At 40.8% G+C, this 15,774-nt stretch overlaps 1 protein-coding gene across 1 annotated transcript in view; it reads left to right on the top strand.

The window, feature by feature from the left end:
* The window catches only part of SPACA1 (sperm acrosome associated 1), a 28,567-nt gene extending 17,459 nt beyond the window's left edge, over positions 1 to 11,108 (top strand). The window contains exons 6-7 of the mRNA XM_074988853.1: positions 10,354 to 10,474; positions 10,772 to 11,108. Of these exons, the coding sequence (XP_074844954.1) occupies positions 10,354 to 10,474; positions 10,772 to 11,108 (458 nt within the window). The remainder of the gene's footprint in view (positions 1 to 10,353; positions 10,475 to 10,771) is intronic.
* Positions 11,109 to 15,774: the final 4,666 nt, after the last annotated feature.

The following is a 15,774-nucleotide window of genomic DNA, read 5'->3' as shown; positions in this document are numbered from 1 at the left end:
TCTATGGAGAGCTCTGCTTTGCACTTTCTCAGCAGATTACCATAATTCTCACAGACCTATTGAACAATAACAATGCTTTTTCAAAATAAGCTATCATTGCAAATGGGCTTTTCTCCTTTATTTTCAACACAGTTCCAGACTGATTTGGTTCTGTTCCTCTTTTGTAGCATCCTAAGGACAGAAAACCATCAGTTGTGTTTCCTTCAATACATGTTGTTATGGCCATTCCAAGGAAAAACCCACCCATCAGTAGCTGAATTTGTCCTTCTCATAAAAATTACTGCCACAATTTACAGTAAAGCATTTTGTTCATACTCCTTCCCATTACATTGTTAAGTTGCTTTTGAAGATTCAAGTGCCATAAGGCAGTTTATGCATATTTTCTAATTATAGTTCTGTAGGGAGGGAGGATTTTGCGAGGGAAGGGGTGAAGATTGAGAATAATTCTCCTCATGGTGCCATGTGAAGGGAGCCAGTCTGCCAAGATCCAGACTGTGCCCCTTGTTCCATCACCCCAGTGAGTGTGTTTATTGGCACCAGCAGTGGAGGAGGTGGAGGCAGCAGCTTGTCAGGCATCAGAAATGGCAGCATCCCCCACATGGACAGTAGGCTGTGCTAAGGTATTTCTTTAGACCATTTCTCTCGAGTTTAGTTACTTCCTATTCAGATAGAAGCTGCCTTCTTCTATCAGACTGTTCATAAAGGACATTTTATATTACATTATATGGTAATGAAATAGGGAATCCCAACAACCATATTGGAAATTCTAGCCTCTGTGCATGTGAAAAAGGAGAAGAATCTGTTTCCACCTCTGGACATGCACATGTATTTTAATATGTGTCTAGGCTTGCAGGTGATCCACAGAGGGAACAGACGTATACACCAACAGTACATGTACAAAAAAGTGCAACCAGGGAGTAAGAAGTTCATTGCTATCTAGTGTAACTTTCTCAAAACAACCAATATATACTGAGAAAGCTGAGTCTGAAATTCAGTGGCAGTAATGCATATATGCTGCCTAAGTGTGTAAACAAGGAGCCAAGCATTCTCTCTATAAAGAGAATACTGTTTTATCATCTTCATCAACAACATCATGCTCTAGGAACGGCTCCCCATCACTGACAAAAAATTGGGGAAGAAAATGCAGTGGCAGTTCTTAGAGTGATGCCCTGGGCGTGCTCCACTGGTAGGTGTGGTAATGCCCTTTGCACCTGAAATTGGAGAGGTTCATCAGCAGAGTCCATTGGATTGCACATGCACCCCAGTCCTGTGCTGTGAGTGGAATGCAGTGCAGTCTGACTGCCTCCGCTTCCACCTCTGTTGCCTTTGGCCTGGGACAGAAGCCACAACATATCCCACCTGTCCTATTTCCCTTTCTAGCTAGTGTTATTTGCCTCACCTGGTAGTGTAGTGTAGTTAGTATTTTCTTTTTCTCTTTTCTTCTGTTCAAAATTATTATTTTTTAAGTTTACCTTCACAGTTTTGTAATAGTTTAGGTTCCCATTTTCCCACTTCCCAACTGGGAAACTTCTTTCATTCACCTTTGTGCCTGACTCCCTCAGATTTAAGGAGTGTTGTTTCTTGTGACACCACCCTCTCTGTAACAGATAGCCATTCACAGTGCATTTGCTTTCTGGGAGAGGGACATGTCTCACAAAAAAATGTTCCCTCTGCTTTGGCCTGAAACTCAGAGCCAGAAAAGACTGGGATGTTATATTAAAACTTCTCTACATGGAGAAATCAGTGCAACTGGTATCAGCCCCAGACCCAGACTTTCCCCCAGAGAGGCCTTCACGCTCTGTCAGGTTGTCTGATGATCCTCGCTCCTACGTCCCTTCTTCCTGGCAAGGTTTTTGCCTCAGCATCATTTGGCAGGGGACACAGCTGTAGGGACCATTGCAGCACCTGTGGTACTGACATGAAGAAACAGTTTAAAGATCCTAATCATGTGGAGCTACAACACTTGGCTCTGTTTCCCAGCTCTGGGGAGTGAAACAGGCCAACTTCAGTAACAACAGGACTGACAAATTGCTGGCACTGGCACCGGCACCCTTTCTGAAACCACCAAGACTGTAAACAGAGCAATCCCTCGGCACCATTGAAATCACTGGCGCTGTCCAAAGCACCAGCCACCACACTTCAGGGGAATATGCCCTTTTGGCTTTGAGTCCTACACTAGCATCAATGATACTTTTCCCTTTCCACAACTTTTTATATATTCTGACTGGCTTGTAGCTGAAACTCTTTTGAGTCTCAGCTCCTTCAGCCTCCCTCCATTTCCACCTTCTTCTCTGGATTCATGAAACTCCTACCTTTCCCAGTGATTAGGAGGAGGGAGAGTATGGCTCAATCAGTCCCTCATCTACAAGGCAAATTATTCCTCTTCGCCCTCATTATCCAGAGTCCACATCTGGTCCACAGTCTTGCTATGGACTACTGTGGATGCAGCCACCTGTTCCACTCTCTCCATAGTGGCCATACTGGGCCATGTACAGGCAGTGTTGTAATGAGCTAATTTTGCACCTGAGGCAAGAACATAAAATCGCGCCCCCTCAAGTTGCAGGGTGTGTGTGTCACATTATTGCCGCCTTTACCTCTTCCCTGATTGCAGAGCTGGGCTTCCAGATAGTGGTGGATGCTAGCTGAGCACCCAGCTCTGAAGGTGGTGCCCTTTCAGCAGCGGTGCAGAAGTAAGGGTGACAATACAATATCGTACTATGCTCTTTGTTAGTCTGCGTTGCAACAAGTGTTGGTTCTGCCTTCAGAGCTGGACTCCAGACCAGCACCTGCCACTTTCCAGCTGCTGAGCTCTGAAGGCAACATTGCCACCAGCAACATGTAGAAGGGTCGCTGTACTACAGCCTAAGTTTCCTGTGAGCTGTGCAGCTTCTCATTAAGCATTGCACTGGGATTTAGGGCTGCAGTGGGGAGAAATCTCTCTACCTAAGCCCTGAAGCTGTCAAGGCTGGCAGAGGGGGGCACCCTTCCCTACCAGCCGCAGCTGGCAAAAGGGGGACCCCTCCATGCCAGCCCTTGCAGAAATCTGCCCAGGTAAACCTGAGCCCCTGCCCTTACTCTGCCTAGGCCTGAGCACCTTCCTGTCCCCCAGAGCCCTAATAGTCAGTGCTACACTAAAGCCCATACCCCTAGCCCAGAGCTCCTCCCAAACCTAAAGCCCCTCTCTTGCACCCCAAACTCCTTATCCCCAGATACACCCCAGAGCCTGCACTCTCCCAGCCAGAGCCCTTGCATCATAACCCTGTGCCACAACCCGGGGGTACCTCCCACCCTCAGAATCCTTTGGCTGCACTTCCACCACATTAATTTTGTTATGTACACCAATATGAAGGTGATGTGTCACCCATCAGGTCCACAGTGGAGGTGCACATAAAGAGAATTCATTCTGCTTGGGGTGCGAAAAGTTGGGGGTGGACACTGACTGCAACCGTACCCTACAAGAACCATGTGATTCCTCTCACCTGGACTCCTTTTTGGTCACAGCCCCTACAATTTTAGCGCTGTGAAATTTGAGATTTAAGACAGCTGAAATCATGGAATTTACAACCTTTAAAATCATATGACCATGAAACTGATCAAAATGAACCATGAATTTAGTAGTGCTCTTGTAGTAGTAGAAGTGCTAGAGCAGACAGCCATCCAGAGTCACTAGCATTTAGTAACTGTAGTGTACAATTCTGATTAGAGCAAATTTTAGTTTAAAATAGTAAATCAATCCAGTGGCAACCAAAACTTTGTTCCAGTATGATCACCAGAGGAGAAGAACTGATGGCATCAGTTAGATAATTTCAACATTAGATAATTTGGGTGACATGAAAGATATGGTAAATAAGTTCAGAGGGAGTCACTATAGTTATATTATTGTGAGACCTTATGGGAGCAGTTCCCAAACTATATTCCAGAAGAACACTGGTCTTCTGCGAGCTATGGCAAAGTTCTGCCATTGAAATTGAGTAACGGATGGTCTCTTCCCATTCTCGGGCAAAATATTTAGTTAGATGATGTAAAAAGGATGAAGTGTTCTGCAGACAGTGCCATGATGTTCAAATGTTCCACGACTGGAAAAAGTTTAGGAACTACTGCCTCTTGGTTTCCTTCTATTGGGTTATCACCAGCAGGCAGAGTACCTGGAATGTAACAGGAACATGATCCTATACGTGTTCTGCTGTTACTTTTACTGTAAGAAGAAAGAGAGAGCTCCCTCTTGGTGCTGCTGATTCCTGAAACTTTTGTGCTCTCATCCAGACAAGAAGCACACGCTCTCTTGACCTGCTTTTCATAGGTACTTCCATGGTCCACTGGGAGAAGCCGCACCTTTTTTAGTCTTTAAAGTTCTACTTGACTGCTTTTTTGTTTCGATGGTATATAAACTAGCACAGCTCCCTCCCAGCAAATTTCAGGACTTACCCCAGAGGACTGCATGCTCCCTTTGGGAGGAAGTCAAAGACCAGCAGCATAAGCTGCTTAATAACCTTTACAAATCCTCTTTCTTCAAGATGGTACTAATGATCAATGAGGTTCTACTCAACCATGTGAAGTGTCTGGCAGACCAGCATTCTGACCTGCAGACATACCAACAAAAATACATATGTTCTGGCAAAGGATGTGGAATTTCTATTTTTGCACCCCATCCCAAAATCTGTGGTGGTCAATGTGATGGAAGACCAAGCTGTCAATACCAATTCCATTCTAGTAATCCAGTAAGCAATTGGAAAGATCTAGCCTTATTTGGAAACAAAGTATATTTGTCAGCCATGCTTCAGTTTTGTGTCTCCAGCTCGGAAGCTCTCTTGGCTAAATGTAATTACTAAACTACCCTAAATTGGAGGAACTCAGCCATGACCTTCTGGAAAGAACTATTCCAGTACTTAATATTGGAAGGATACATCTTTGCACATATCATCCTATAAGCCCTGTTAGACTCTGCAGCCATTGCTGCTTGATTGATTGCATCTGCTGTTGTCATGAGGTATGCATTGTGACTTGGATTTTCCTCTGGAGAAATAAATCATAATAGAGGACTTATCTTTTGAGGGACAGAAAATATTCTCAGAGTGCATGGACAATTCTCTGAACTCTCTTAAAGATTCCTGAGTTACACCATAATGTTGGCCTTTACATACCACTGCTGAAGAGATGGTTGTGGAAACATCATCTGTCATCACGATCTTGACCACAACTGCACACTTCCCAATGGCATTATGACACCTAGCACCAAAGACAAAGCCCTCCTACTAAATGGAGGCAGCCCACTTCTTAAGGGGCTACCTGTTACGTACTGCAAAAGAAGCAATAATTTTTAAGGTGTGGTTAATGCTCCAAGATGCCTCCCCTTTTCTCGTCATTCCCACCAACTTCAAAATTGCACCAGTTTGGCAATCAACTGGCTCCGTTTTTCTAACCTTGAAAAGTAAACTCGTAGCTAAGGAAGGATACTGCATCCACTTCCTATCCATCCTGCCTCAGCCCAGGCCCCCATGCCCTGTGTTGGGACCCCTCTCCCAATACCATTCTAAAGGGAGACATAAATCTTCTGCAACAAGGAGCCGTAAAACCAGTCCCTTCCCAGTTCCCAGCCAGTGGAAGCTGTAGAGCTGGCACTTGGTGCAGGGGCAATGTGAGGTGTGCCCTGGCTGCCTCTGTGCATAGGATCTGGAGGGGGCACATGCCACAGCTTCTGGGAGCCATGCCAAACCTGGCCACATTGAACAGGGCAAACTCCCAATCCCAGTCTCTGTTGAGAGTTAGAGGGCCTGTTGAAAAGGTGTGATGGGCTGGATGTGGCCCATTGTCCCAAGTTTGCTGACCCCTGCCTTTGATGATCAGATCTGTCCTCCGGATCCATTTGGATACATGTGGTAACAACCACTACTTTCCACTGCCACACAGATAATCATTCCATCTGCACATATGTGCTCACCAAACACTTTCTGCAGTGTCTCTGTAATCTCAATCTCCACATACGAGACTTGACCCCAGCCTGGGATCTTGTCCATGTCCTATGTTCTCTGACTAAACTCTGTTTGAACAAATGGCAACCTATTCTTATGTGCGTTTGTCAGTGAAAGCAACCTTCCTGGTCACCATCACTTCCACCCAATGAGCTGACGAAATTACGGCCCTTATGGCATGTCTACTATACACACTATTCTACAAAGGAAAAGTTATACTATGCCCACACCCAAGATTTCTACCCAGGGTTTCAACATCTGTTCATATCAGCCAGCCTGCACACCTTCTTTGCTTCTTTCCCAAGTTTCCTAATAACTATCAGGAGCCAGCTCTACACACACCAGATGTTAGATGAGGATCAGTGTCTTACTTGGACAATACTAAACTCTTTTGAAAATCACCATGATTATACCTCTCCACCATATCCATATATAAACAGTGCCTTTCAAAGTGGTTTTTGCTATGTTTACATTTATCTTATGAACTCTATGACAACAACCTGCCATCATCAGAGTATGTTCAGTATTTGCCTCGATAGCCTTTCTCAGAAAGTCCCCTTCGCAAAGCAGTCACATGGTTCTCAACAGACCCTTTTTCCCATTCCTACTCTGCTGATGAAGTGCTCCAATCCTATGCACAGAGGGTGCAGCTGCACCTGCAAGTGGAGCACTAGTTGGGGGACACGTCTTGAAGAATCTAAGTTGCTGCACTGGGTAAGCTACATTCTCATCTGACGGGTTTCCTTTGCCTAGAAATTGCGTTGGAAAAGCAAGTCCTCCAGGGCTGATGTATGTAATTATGAATCTATTTCTTTTTAAAAAAAGTGACTGAATAAATTACATCATTTTAAATGGTTTTGAATGATTAAGGGACATATTTTCCTATTAAGTGCACTCCCCTTTTGGCTGTCTAGCTCTGATAGCTGTATGAAGGGAGAATGGACTATGGCCGTGCTTTGTCCACTTACCATTTAGAGTGGCTTGCTCCTCATGGAACAGTCGAAGGTTGGTTCCTGTCCTTTCTTCCCTCCCTGAATATGTGTAGATGCAAGCTGCAGTCAGTCCCCTAGATAGCAAATTCCTCTATCTGATATGTTGGTGCTACTCCTTTTCAGTGAATGATGGTTGCACTGGATCTAACCAGGCCTAATTCAAATTCCTTTGAGGTGAATGGAAAGATTCCCAGGGACTTCAGTGAGTTTTAGATTGTAGAAAAGATTGGCCCTGAAGAAAAAGTAACATGTTGGTTAATTTCCACAAACTCTGATTTTTACAGAAATTCTTAAAATACCTTTCAAAATGTTTATGGTGGCTTGAGGCTACACTGGTACAACTCACTTTAGACCTTTCTTTTTGTAATTCCTCTTCACGCTTAATATTTTCATTTCTTCCCCACTAAAAATTGCTATTCAGCTGTTTCTCCTCCTCCCCTAATCCAGACATAACAACTTTGGAGATTTGTTGGGTTGGATCCTGCATTATGATCTAACCTGATTGTGGTGGTGACAGAAGGGCAGCAAAAAGCAGCTGGATCTCCCTATCCAGGGCATCCCAGGTCTAGCAGTAATGTTTTTCCACTTGCCTAATCCATAGAATGGGCACCTGAGAAGGGGTACAGCAGGAGCATATGGCACCCAGGCAGTCTCCATGCGGTGGTTAGCCTTTTGTGGGCTATTATCAGTTGATAGAATCATAGAACTGTAGGGCTGGAAAGGACCCCAGGAAATCAAGTCCAGCTTTCTGCAGTGAGGCAGGATCATATAAACCTAGATCATCCCTGAGAGATGTTCATCCAACCTGTTTTTAAACACCTCTAGTGATGGAGATCTCAAAACCTCCCTTGGAAGCCTTTTCCTGAGCTAATTACCTCTATAGTTAGTGATGTTCTAGAGTCTAGACTCTGAAGTACTAAATTTTCACAGAACTGACTGAAGATCAGGGAACTACTATTGCCTGCTTTATGGCTTTCTCTTTCAATTGAATATAATGGAGGCTTAGGTACAAGTGAAAATCTGGCCTTCTCTGTCTTTTTTCCTTTAATACAGACAAGCAAAACAAGAAGTTTCACCTCATTTACCACACATGCCTCTTTCAGTCCAGAAAAAGCATGATCAAAGAATCAATGGTAACTTTGAAAACATGGCTGTAGAAAGGTTGGAGACTCATGAAATATAAATTGACAGGAGTGGAGCTATTTGACCTTAGCAGTCAGCTTCTAACAGGTTTTACTAGGGTTTTGCTGTAAGAGAATTTTAAAAAATATTCTCATATCCCAACTTTTAATAAACAAATTAATTTTAGAATGACTGGAATAAATTTTACACTGTCTGATTCAGTGGATCAGAGACAAATTGAGCCATGTCCTGTACAGGACTGCTCATTCTGGCAAAACTCTCACTGATTGTATTGGAGGTTTTTTTGAGTAAATAATACAGAATCAAGCCAATTGTATTGCTTTAAAATACTCTTAAAGTGCTTTTTGTGACACCTAAATCAGTATTTCCTGAGAGTAGTATGCCTGATTGGACATTTGTTTTTCTCTCTGCTCTGCTTTTGTTTAATCCTATGTGGCAGCCTTGAAGGCATGCCTGCTTGCATTATAAGGTCATCTCATAGACAGTCCAAATTCTAGTTTATATGGGTCTGTCATAGGAAGCAAAAATGAATGATAAATGTTAAAAAAGCAAATTAATTTAAAAGCAAAATTGAAGTTATTTTTAATTAATATTCCCCCTTTTATCATTCTAAAATGTCACAGTTCAGCATTTAAAATGAAAGTGGCTAAAAAGTTAGTTCTATCTTATGTAACAATCCTTATATGTGAAACAGTTAGTTTAGGAATTTTCCAACAGGCTAGGGATAATCTCTGTTAGCCCTGTGTCTTGCAGAAAGACCAAGAAGATTATAAGAATGATCTGTGATATAGGAATAATGACATCATTACTATTGAGATGCAGGAAAAAGGACTGAAGGGCCCATTAATACTTAAGTGATGCTATGCATTTTCTGTAATCACACACTGTAAGAGTTTTGCATAGCAGTGAATGGCAAGACAATACTGTGCTTTTAACATATATGTTGCCAGATAGAAAGCAATCTGAAATTGAAATTGGCTTGTATGTGTAGCTTGTTGAACGTGGAAGTGGGTGTTTAATATTTGAGGATCTTGGATCATTATTGGATTCTTTTCAACATTTGTGAATAGAACCAACGGTATTTGTCCAACAAATATTTTTCTTCACACCCTGACAGTGGAGTCTCATCAGTTAGATGGAAAAGGCTAATTAGGTCATCTTGTGTATTCTCTACTAATTTTGGATTGTTCCTTATAGTTTGTTCTCAAGTGTTCTGTCTGGCGTCCTGTAAAATGGCTAATGTAAGGTTGTTGCCACTGTTTTTCATAGTAGATTGTTCCAGAGTTTAACAGATTTGATTGTTAAAAGTTTTCCCTTCCTCAGTGTCATCCCATTATGTTTAGTTATACCTCTGAGGTACATGCAAAATAATTCCTCTCCAATTTTTATGCATACATACTTCAGATTCAATACAGTTAACATACTATATTTTATTTTGGTTTAATTATTATTTATTTATATGTTTCTAGTAGCCCCAGTCATGGATTAGGGCCCCATTGTTCTAAGCATTATGTAAACACAGAATAAAGAGACAATCTCTGTGCCATGAAGAATTTAATTTATAATCTAAACAAATGATTTAATTTGTTTATTTTTATTTCTTTAAATTTATAGAACACAACTAGCTTTACTGTAATCTATTCAAATATTATAAACAATTCTAAAAAGCAAAATACTATTTTATTAATTCTTTACGTAACAACAGCTAGGTGCTTATATACATCAATGTGCCTTAATTCTTTTGTAATCTCAGTCATTTAATAACTTTTATAATTTGTGCTGCTCCTAATTCCCTCCAGCTTGTTACCATCTTTCTAGTATTGATATGTGCAGAACTATGTGCAGCCTTACTAGGGCTATATGGAGAAGTACTACCACATATCTAGTCTGCTTGTCATGTTATGTCCCTTTAGAGATAACTAATAATTTGTTTGGGTTCTTATTTCCTTCCAGCATATTACATTGCAGGCTCTAATATAATTTGCTGTCCTTTACTGTTCCTAGAGTTTTAAAGGCATTATGTGTCTGGTTCTCCATTGCCTTGCCTCTTCTGTACTCATACCTGTGCAAATTGGGTGTAAAATGCTACTGTTCTAATTTAGACTCATTTTCACAGGTCTAAATGGTTACACAAGGTTTATGGTAATGGAGAATCAGGCCTTATTTCTTTTCAGTTACTTTGCTGCCATTTAACATCCGGTTGAACAAGAAGTTTGAGCAATAATGATCAAGGTATTTCTTCTCTTTAGAATTGGAAACAAGGCGATTGAGGAGACCAGATACAGATATCGTTCTGGTGTTTGTCCTGATAACTGGAGTTATTGTTTGTGTTGGCGTGATCTTTGCATTAATCTTCATAATTCTTCACTGGTAGGTGGTCAGCATACAAATGTGATTTCTGTATTTTTTGACCAAAATATTATATAATACTACCTGACACTCAGATGAGATAATTAAATTTTCTACACTGGGATATTCGGGTTGCTAGTAGTCAGCACACCTGACAGTGAAAGCTGTTCTTTCTACTGGAGTAGAAAGAAGTAGTCTGCCACATAGTTACATAGAGTGTTGAAAGGAAGGAATGTATTAAAGCACCTATGTGTAAGGGAATAGGAATTTGAGTCAACTGAAATTTAAATATTTATTCAATTATTATGTCCATTTCAGGTCAGCTGTGAAAGCATTCTGGGCATCAAAAGTTGGTAAGAGCTCCAAAGAAGAACAATCAAACTCTCAAGGTTCAATGAGACCCATAGAAGAAGAATTAGATTTGGGATCTGCATTGCCAATAGGATCTGTATTGGCATCAGGATCAAGATTAGCATCAGGATCAAGGTTAGCATCAGGATCAAGATTAACTTCAGGATCTGCATTAGCACCAGGATCTGGATTAGCTTCAGCAACAATGTCTGTACCAACACCAACACCCACACCATCACAGATAGGTACAACTGGACAAGGAGAGGAGCCTTTCCAGGAATGGAACAATGAGGAAGAGAATTAGAAAGAAAAATAAGGCTACAATATATAAAGAGATTATAATAAAGTATGTTTAAAATACTTACATTGCTAGTTTTAAGATTTTTTTCACCTATATTGGATATATAGAACTGAATCTTAGAGATGGTGTTGCAAAAATACCATCGATAGATTGAAAATATGTTTTCAAATTAATATACTTCAGCAGTTTCAGTAATCTGAGCCTTTCTGATTCAGAGAACTAGAAACAAGGTTTTCACAAGGAGCTTGAAAACAACATATTTAACATTTTAAAGTTGTTAATATCAAATCGTCCTATGTGAAGTGTCCCCTACTTCATTTCATAACAAGCAAAGGGTAAAAAGAGTGAAGATATGAGCGCTCTTTTAACAGTGAATTAAAATGTTGAGAATAACATTAATCAATGAACAAAAGGACACAAAGAAAATAAATTCCTTAACTGGCTGTATATCAGTTCTAGGACCCTGCATATCAAACAAGGGAAATTGGTATTGCTTGTTTAAGAGCATAAATTTGATCTAATTGGTATTACTGAGAACTGGTGAGATGATTCACCCTACTGGAACTTTAAAATCAATGGTCATAAATTATTTAGGAGGGCTGGAGTAGGCAAAAGAAGAGGAGTGTTACTCTATGTCAAAAACGGCATTACCTGTTTCTGAGTCACTAACAAGTCAAAAGAAAATTATCTTCAATGTTTATGGATCACTGTCTTTAACAGATAAAGTGCAAGATGGGGTATTAGTCTGTGTCTGTCACAGATCACCAAATCATTCTGGGGACGAGGATGACTGGCTCCTTATGCACCTGTTTATGATATATAGGGGGACAAGGAGCAATAAAATCATGGAGATTTGAAACTGAGTGACAGGAAGACTCATGCTAGTATTAAAAATCTTTATAATTTATAGCTATTATAGACAGCAATTTCCTAATTCAAAAAGTGTTGGAACTAATATGGGAAAACTCCATATTACATCTTGTCCTAACCAATAAAGACATTTTAATCACAGAACTAAAATTAATAGTAGCTTAGAAACAAAGAACATAGGCCAGCTGTACACAGTGGAAAGTGGGTAGGGGGCTCTATCCTGGGAAGCAGAAACTGAAAAAGTTTTGAATGTCATGGTAGATATAAACTCCCAATATGATGTAGCCAAAAGAGTTAATATGATCCTTGGATACACAAATGCGAGGAATTTCAACTGGGAATCAAGAGGTTATTTTACCTCTGTATTTGGTATTGGTGCAACTGCTGCTGTCATACTGTGTCTGATTTTGGTGCCCACAATTCAAGAAGGATGTTGAAAAATTGGATTAAGACAAGAGCCTTTGGAATGATTAAAAGATAGTGGGAGTGATAGACTCAATTAGCTCAATCTGTTTATCTTACAAAAAGAAGGTTAAGGGATGACTTGATTACAGTCTCTAAGTACCTATATGGGGAACAAATATTTAGTAAAGGTATAACATGATTCAGTGTCTGGAAGTTGAAGCAAAACAAATTCAGACTGGAAATAAGGCATATTTTTTTAATGGTGAGAGTAATTAACTGTTGGAACATTTTTCTAAGGGTCATTTCTCCATTCGTGACAATTTTTAAATTGAGACAGGGTGTTTTTCTAGACGTGTTTTAGGAATTTGTGAAAGTTCCATGGCTTGTTTTAAAGGGTATCTGACAAGATGATCACAAAGGTCCTTTGGGGCTTTGACATCTCTGAAAATATGAAGGGCGGTCACTTTTCCTGCTTTTGACAGACGGACACTTGGAGTCAAAGAGACTGGTTAGTAAAGGTGGGGAAAATACATCTTTTGTTGACATTCTCAGGATTTTAGTTAGCAGGTGAGTCCCAGACAGGAGCTCACAGTTGGTAAGTGGGTCACAACAGCAACTGTTCTGGGCTCTGACTCATTTCTTGGTCTGAGATCTGGTATGTCAGCTGCTGGACTGGTCCCTCTTCTTTACGAGCGTCTTTCAAGCTGGTTTGAGCTAAGTGAGCTGTTTTGTCTGATTGTACTTTTGTCATGTGGCACAGTTAACCTCAGGATCAAATGGAGAACCGAAAGAGAGAGAAATTGGGAGCAGAGGTAGGACAAGAATAATATTAGAGACGGAAAGGAACAAAAGGGAAGAGGAGACAGCACAGGATCTCAACTGTCTCTAGTTGAAGTCTCTTCTGGTTCACAAGTAATGGCTGGTTGTCCCTGCTTACGTGCTCAGGTCTGGGCTTCACAATGATTTGACAATTGTGAAGATCACACATGGAAGATGAAGTCCCCAGAACACAGCCCACTCCTCTAGAATCCCTCAGTGAGTCTGTATACCACTGTGCTCTGAATTCCTTTTCAGAACGGTTCTGAAAGCATGTGTTTGAGTAATCTAAATTGTGCTGAAATCCTTTTGTTGTTATGTTTTGATAGCTGGATTAATTCAAAGCACCAAACCAAAGTTTTGCTTTCTTCAGTATGTGTGCACAATATTTGCATATCCTCCAGTTAGCCATCTGTAATGAAAACATTGATGTTAAACTCACAATGACCTCAGGTCAGGAAAGCGCCTATAATTCAGAACAGTTTAAGCATGTGTGTAAATTTAACTGAAATCAATGGGTTGAGCATAATGGGTTATTCTATGGGTATGATTCCTACCTTGAGGAGACGTATTTGCATAAATGCCCATCAAGCAGACACACTAAAATTAGAGGACAGCCACAGCAGAAGGCGTGCTGGGCAGATGTAGCCACCTCAAGGGCATTTCCATCTGAGAGCATATACTCTGGAAGGTTTGTTCTTTCAACTGCATGTAACCCCAGAAGCACTGAGACCACTGACAAGGCAGAGTAAAGTCTCTGTTCTATGGCTGGGTGAGAGCCAGCTGACTCTTAGTTCATGTGGTAGAGTACATGGCATTGGCCACTAATGTCGTAGGTTCATTCCCGTCTACTGATGGCCAGGGTTCATCAGCCGTGCATGGTGCTGTGGTTACCTTGTATTTTTTAGCATGCTGGCTTAATGAAAGCTAGCATGCATCTGTCTCCTGGATCTGGGAATCACATCCCCAGTTCAAAGTGTAGATATGCCCTAGCAGGGGAAGTACTGGGAATGTAGCCATCCTGATTCTGCACTCCCGAGGAGGGGTGGGAGGTAGTGCAGCTCTCAGATGAGTTTAGATAGCTCTGCACCTGTCTCAGACTATGTCTATGCTGCAAATGAAGGAGTCATTTCAGCCCAGGCAGCTGTACCCACTCTAACTTTAATTTAGCTAGCTCAGGTAACAATAGCAGAGAAGATGTGGGGGCATGGACCTCTGCATAGGCCAGCCAGTCAAGTATGCCCCCAGGGTCTCCAGTGAGATTGTTTCGGGATGGCCAGCCCAGGCTAAAACCTGCTCCATCCTGTTCTGAATGTCACTGTCAGTTGTATGAGGTGGTCCTTAGAAGACAGTCATAGCTATCTTCCTCAGCTCCTGTGGCTGGATTGAGAGCTTTTAGACCCTCCTTACAGTGCCGTTACCCAGTGTAAATTGGTAGGAACGGGGTGAGAATCTCACCTACCTTTAACGTTAAACATTTCTGCCTAAGTGAAGTGAAGTGGTTTCTTGAGTTCCAGCCAAATTGATTGTCATCTTCATCATCTCATTTACCTTGCATTGTCTAGATGTGATTTATCATCTTGCTATTTTTGTTTTAATCTAACAAGATTCAAAATATTTTCTATTTCTTTTCAAGGATGATCCTGAGACTCATATCTGTCTGTATGTGATCCACCATCTGTCTCAGATAATTTAGGATATATTTATATGGCTACTTCAGTCTTGATGTATGTTTCATTTATGTCTGATCTAATACTATATATGATGGAAATCAGTTTCTCTTTGACAGCTTTACTGGTCCTTGTTGGAAATGAATTTTTATGTTTAACCTCAAAGATATTCATTGTATTTTATCACTTCATTTAGTCAAATGCATTTAACAAAATACTAGACACTCAAAGCGTTTTTCTTTGGTGTCATGCACAGTCAATAACTTAGCAGCATAAATAAAGGTCATTTTTAACCAGATGCTCCATAAACTAAAATTTAAAAAAAATGAGTTAAAAACAGATTTAGTTCTCTATGACTAGCCATGATATTTCCAGCAGTATGCCGAAGATATAGGAGGAAAATAATTTTATTTGTATATCAGCTAAATATTAAGCCACATCCCCTATAGTTTATGCTGGCTAGGCAAATATTTTTTTGAGAAATAGTAGAAAGCCTTAGTTGTGCTATTTACTTACTTATTTAAAATAGGTGGACTGTTTTTCAGTGGTACCAAGCATCTACTCACTTCATTATGGGCATCTCTTTAAGTTAGGTGAATTCTCTGCACTCAATTTTTAGTACTAAGGTGCACATTAGTTATCTAGAAATAAGTTAATTTTTCATTGAATAACTGGATCAGAGCACAAAGACAGGAAAATTCCTTATAGTAAAATCATAGAACACTAGAACTGGAAGGGACCCCAAGAGGTCATCGAGTCCAGTCTCCTGCACTCATGGCAGGACCAAGCACTGTCTCCATCCCTGATCTTAAATATCTCCAGTGATGGAGATCCTACAACCGCCCCAGGCAATCTATTCTTGTGTTGAACTACCCTGACAGGAAGTTTTACTTAATCTCCAATCTAAG

The sequence above is a fragment of the Carettochelys insculpta genome, chromosome 3, assembly GCF_033958435.1.
Source record: "Carettochelys insculpta isolate YL-2023 chromosome 3, ASM3395843v1, whole genome shotgun sequence".
In the NCBI taxonomy this organism is placed as follows: domain Eukaryota; kingdom Metazoa; phylum Chordata; order Testudines; family Carettochelyidae; genus Carettochelys; species Carettochelys insculpta.
This window is presented reverse-complemented; position numbering and strand designations above follow the sequence as displayed.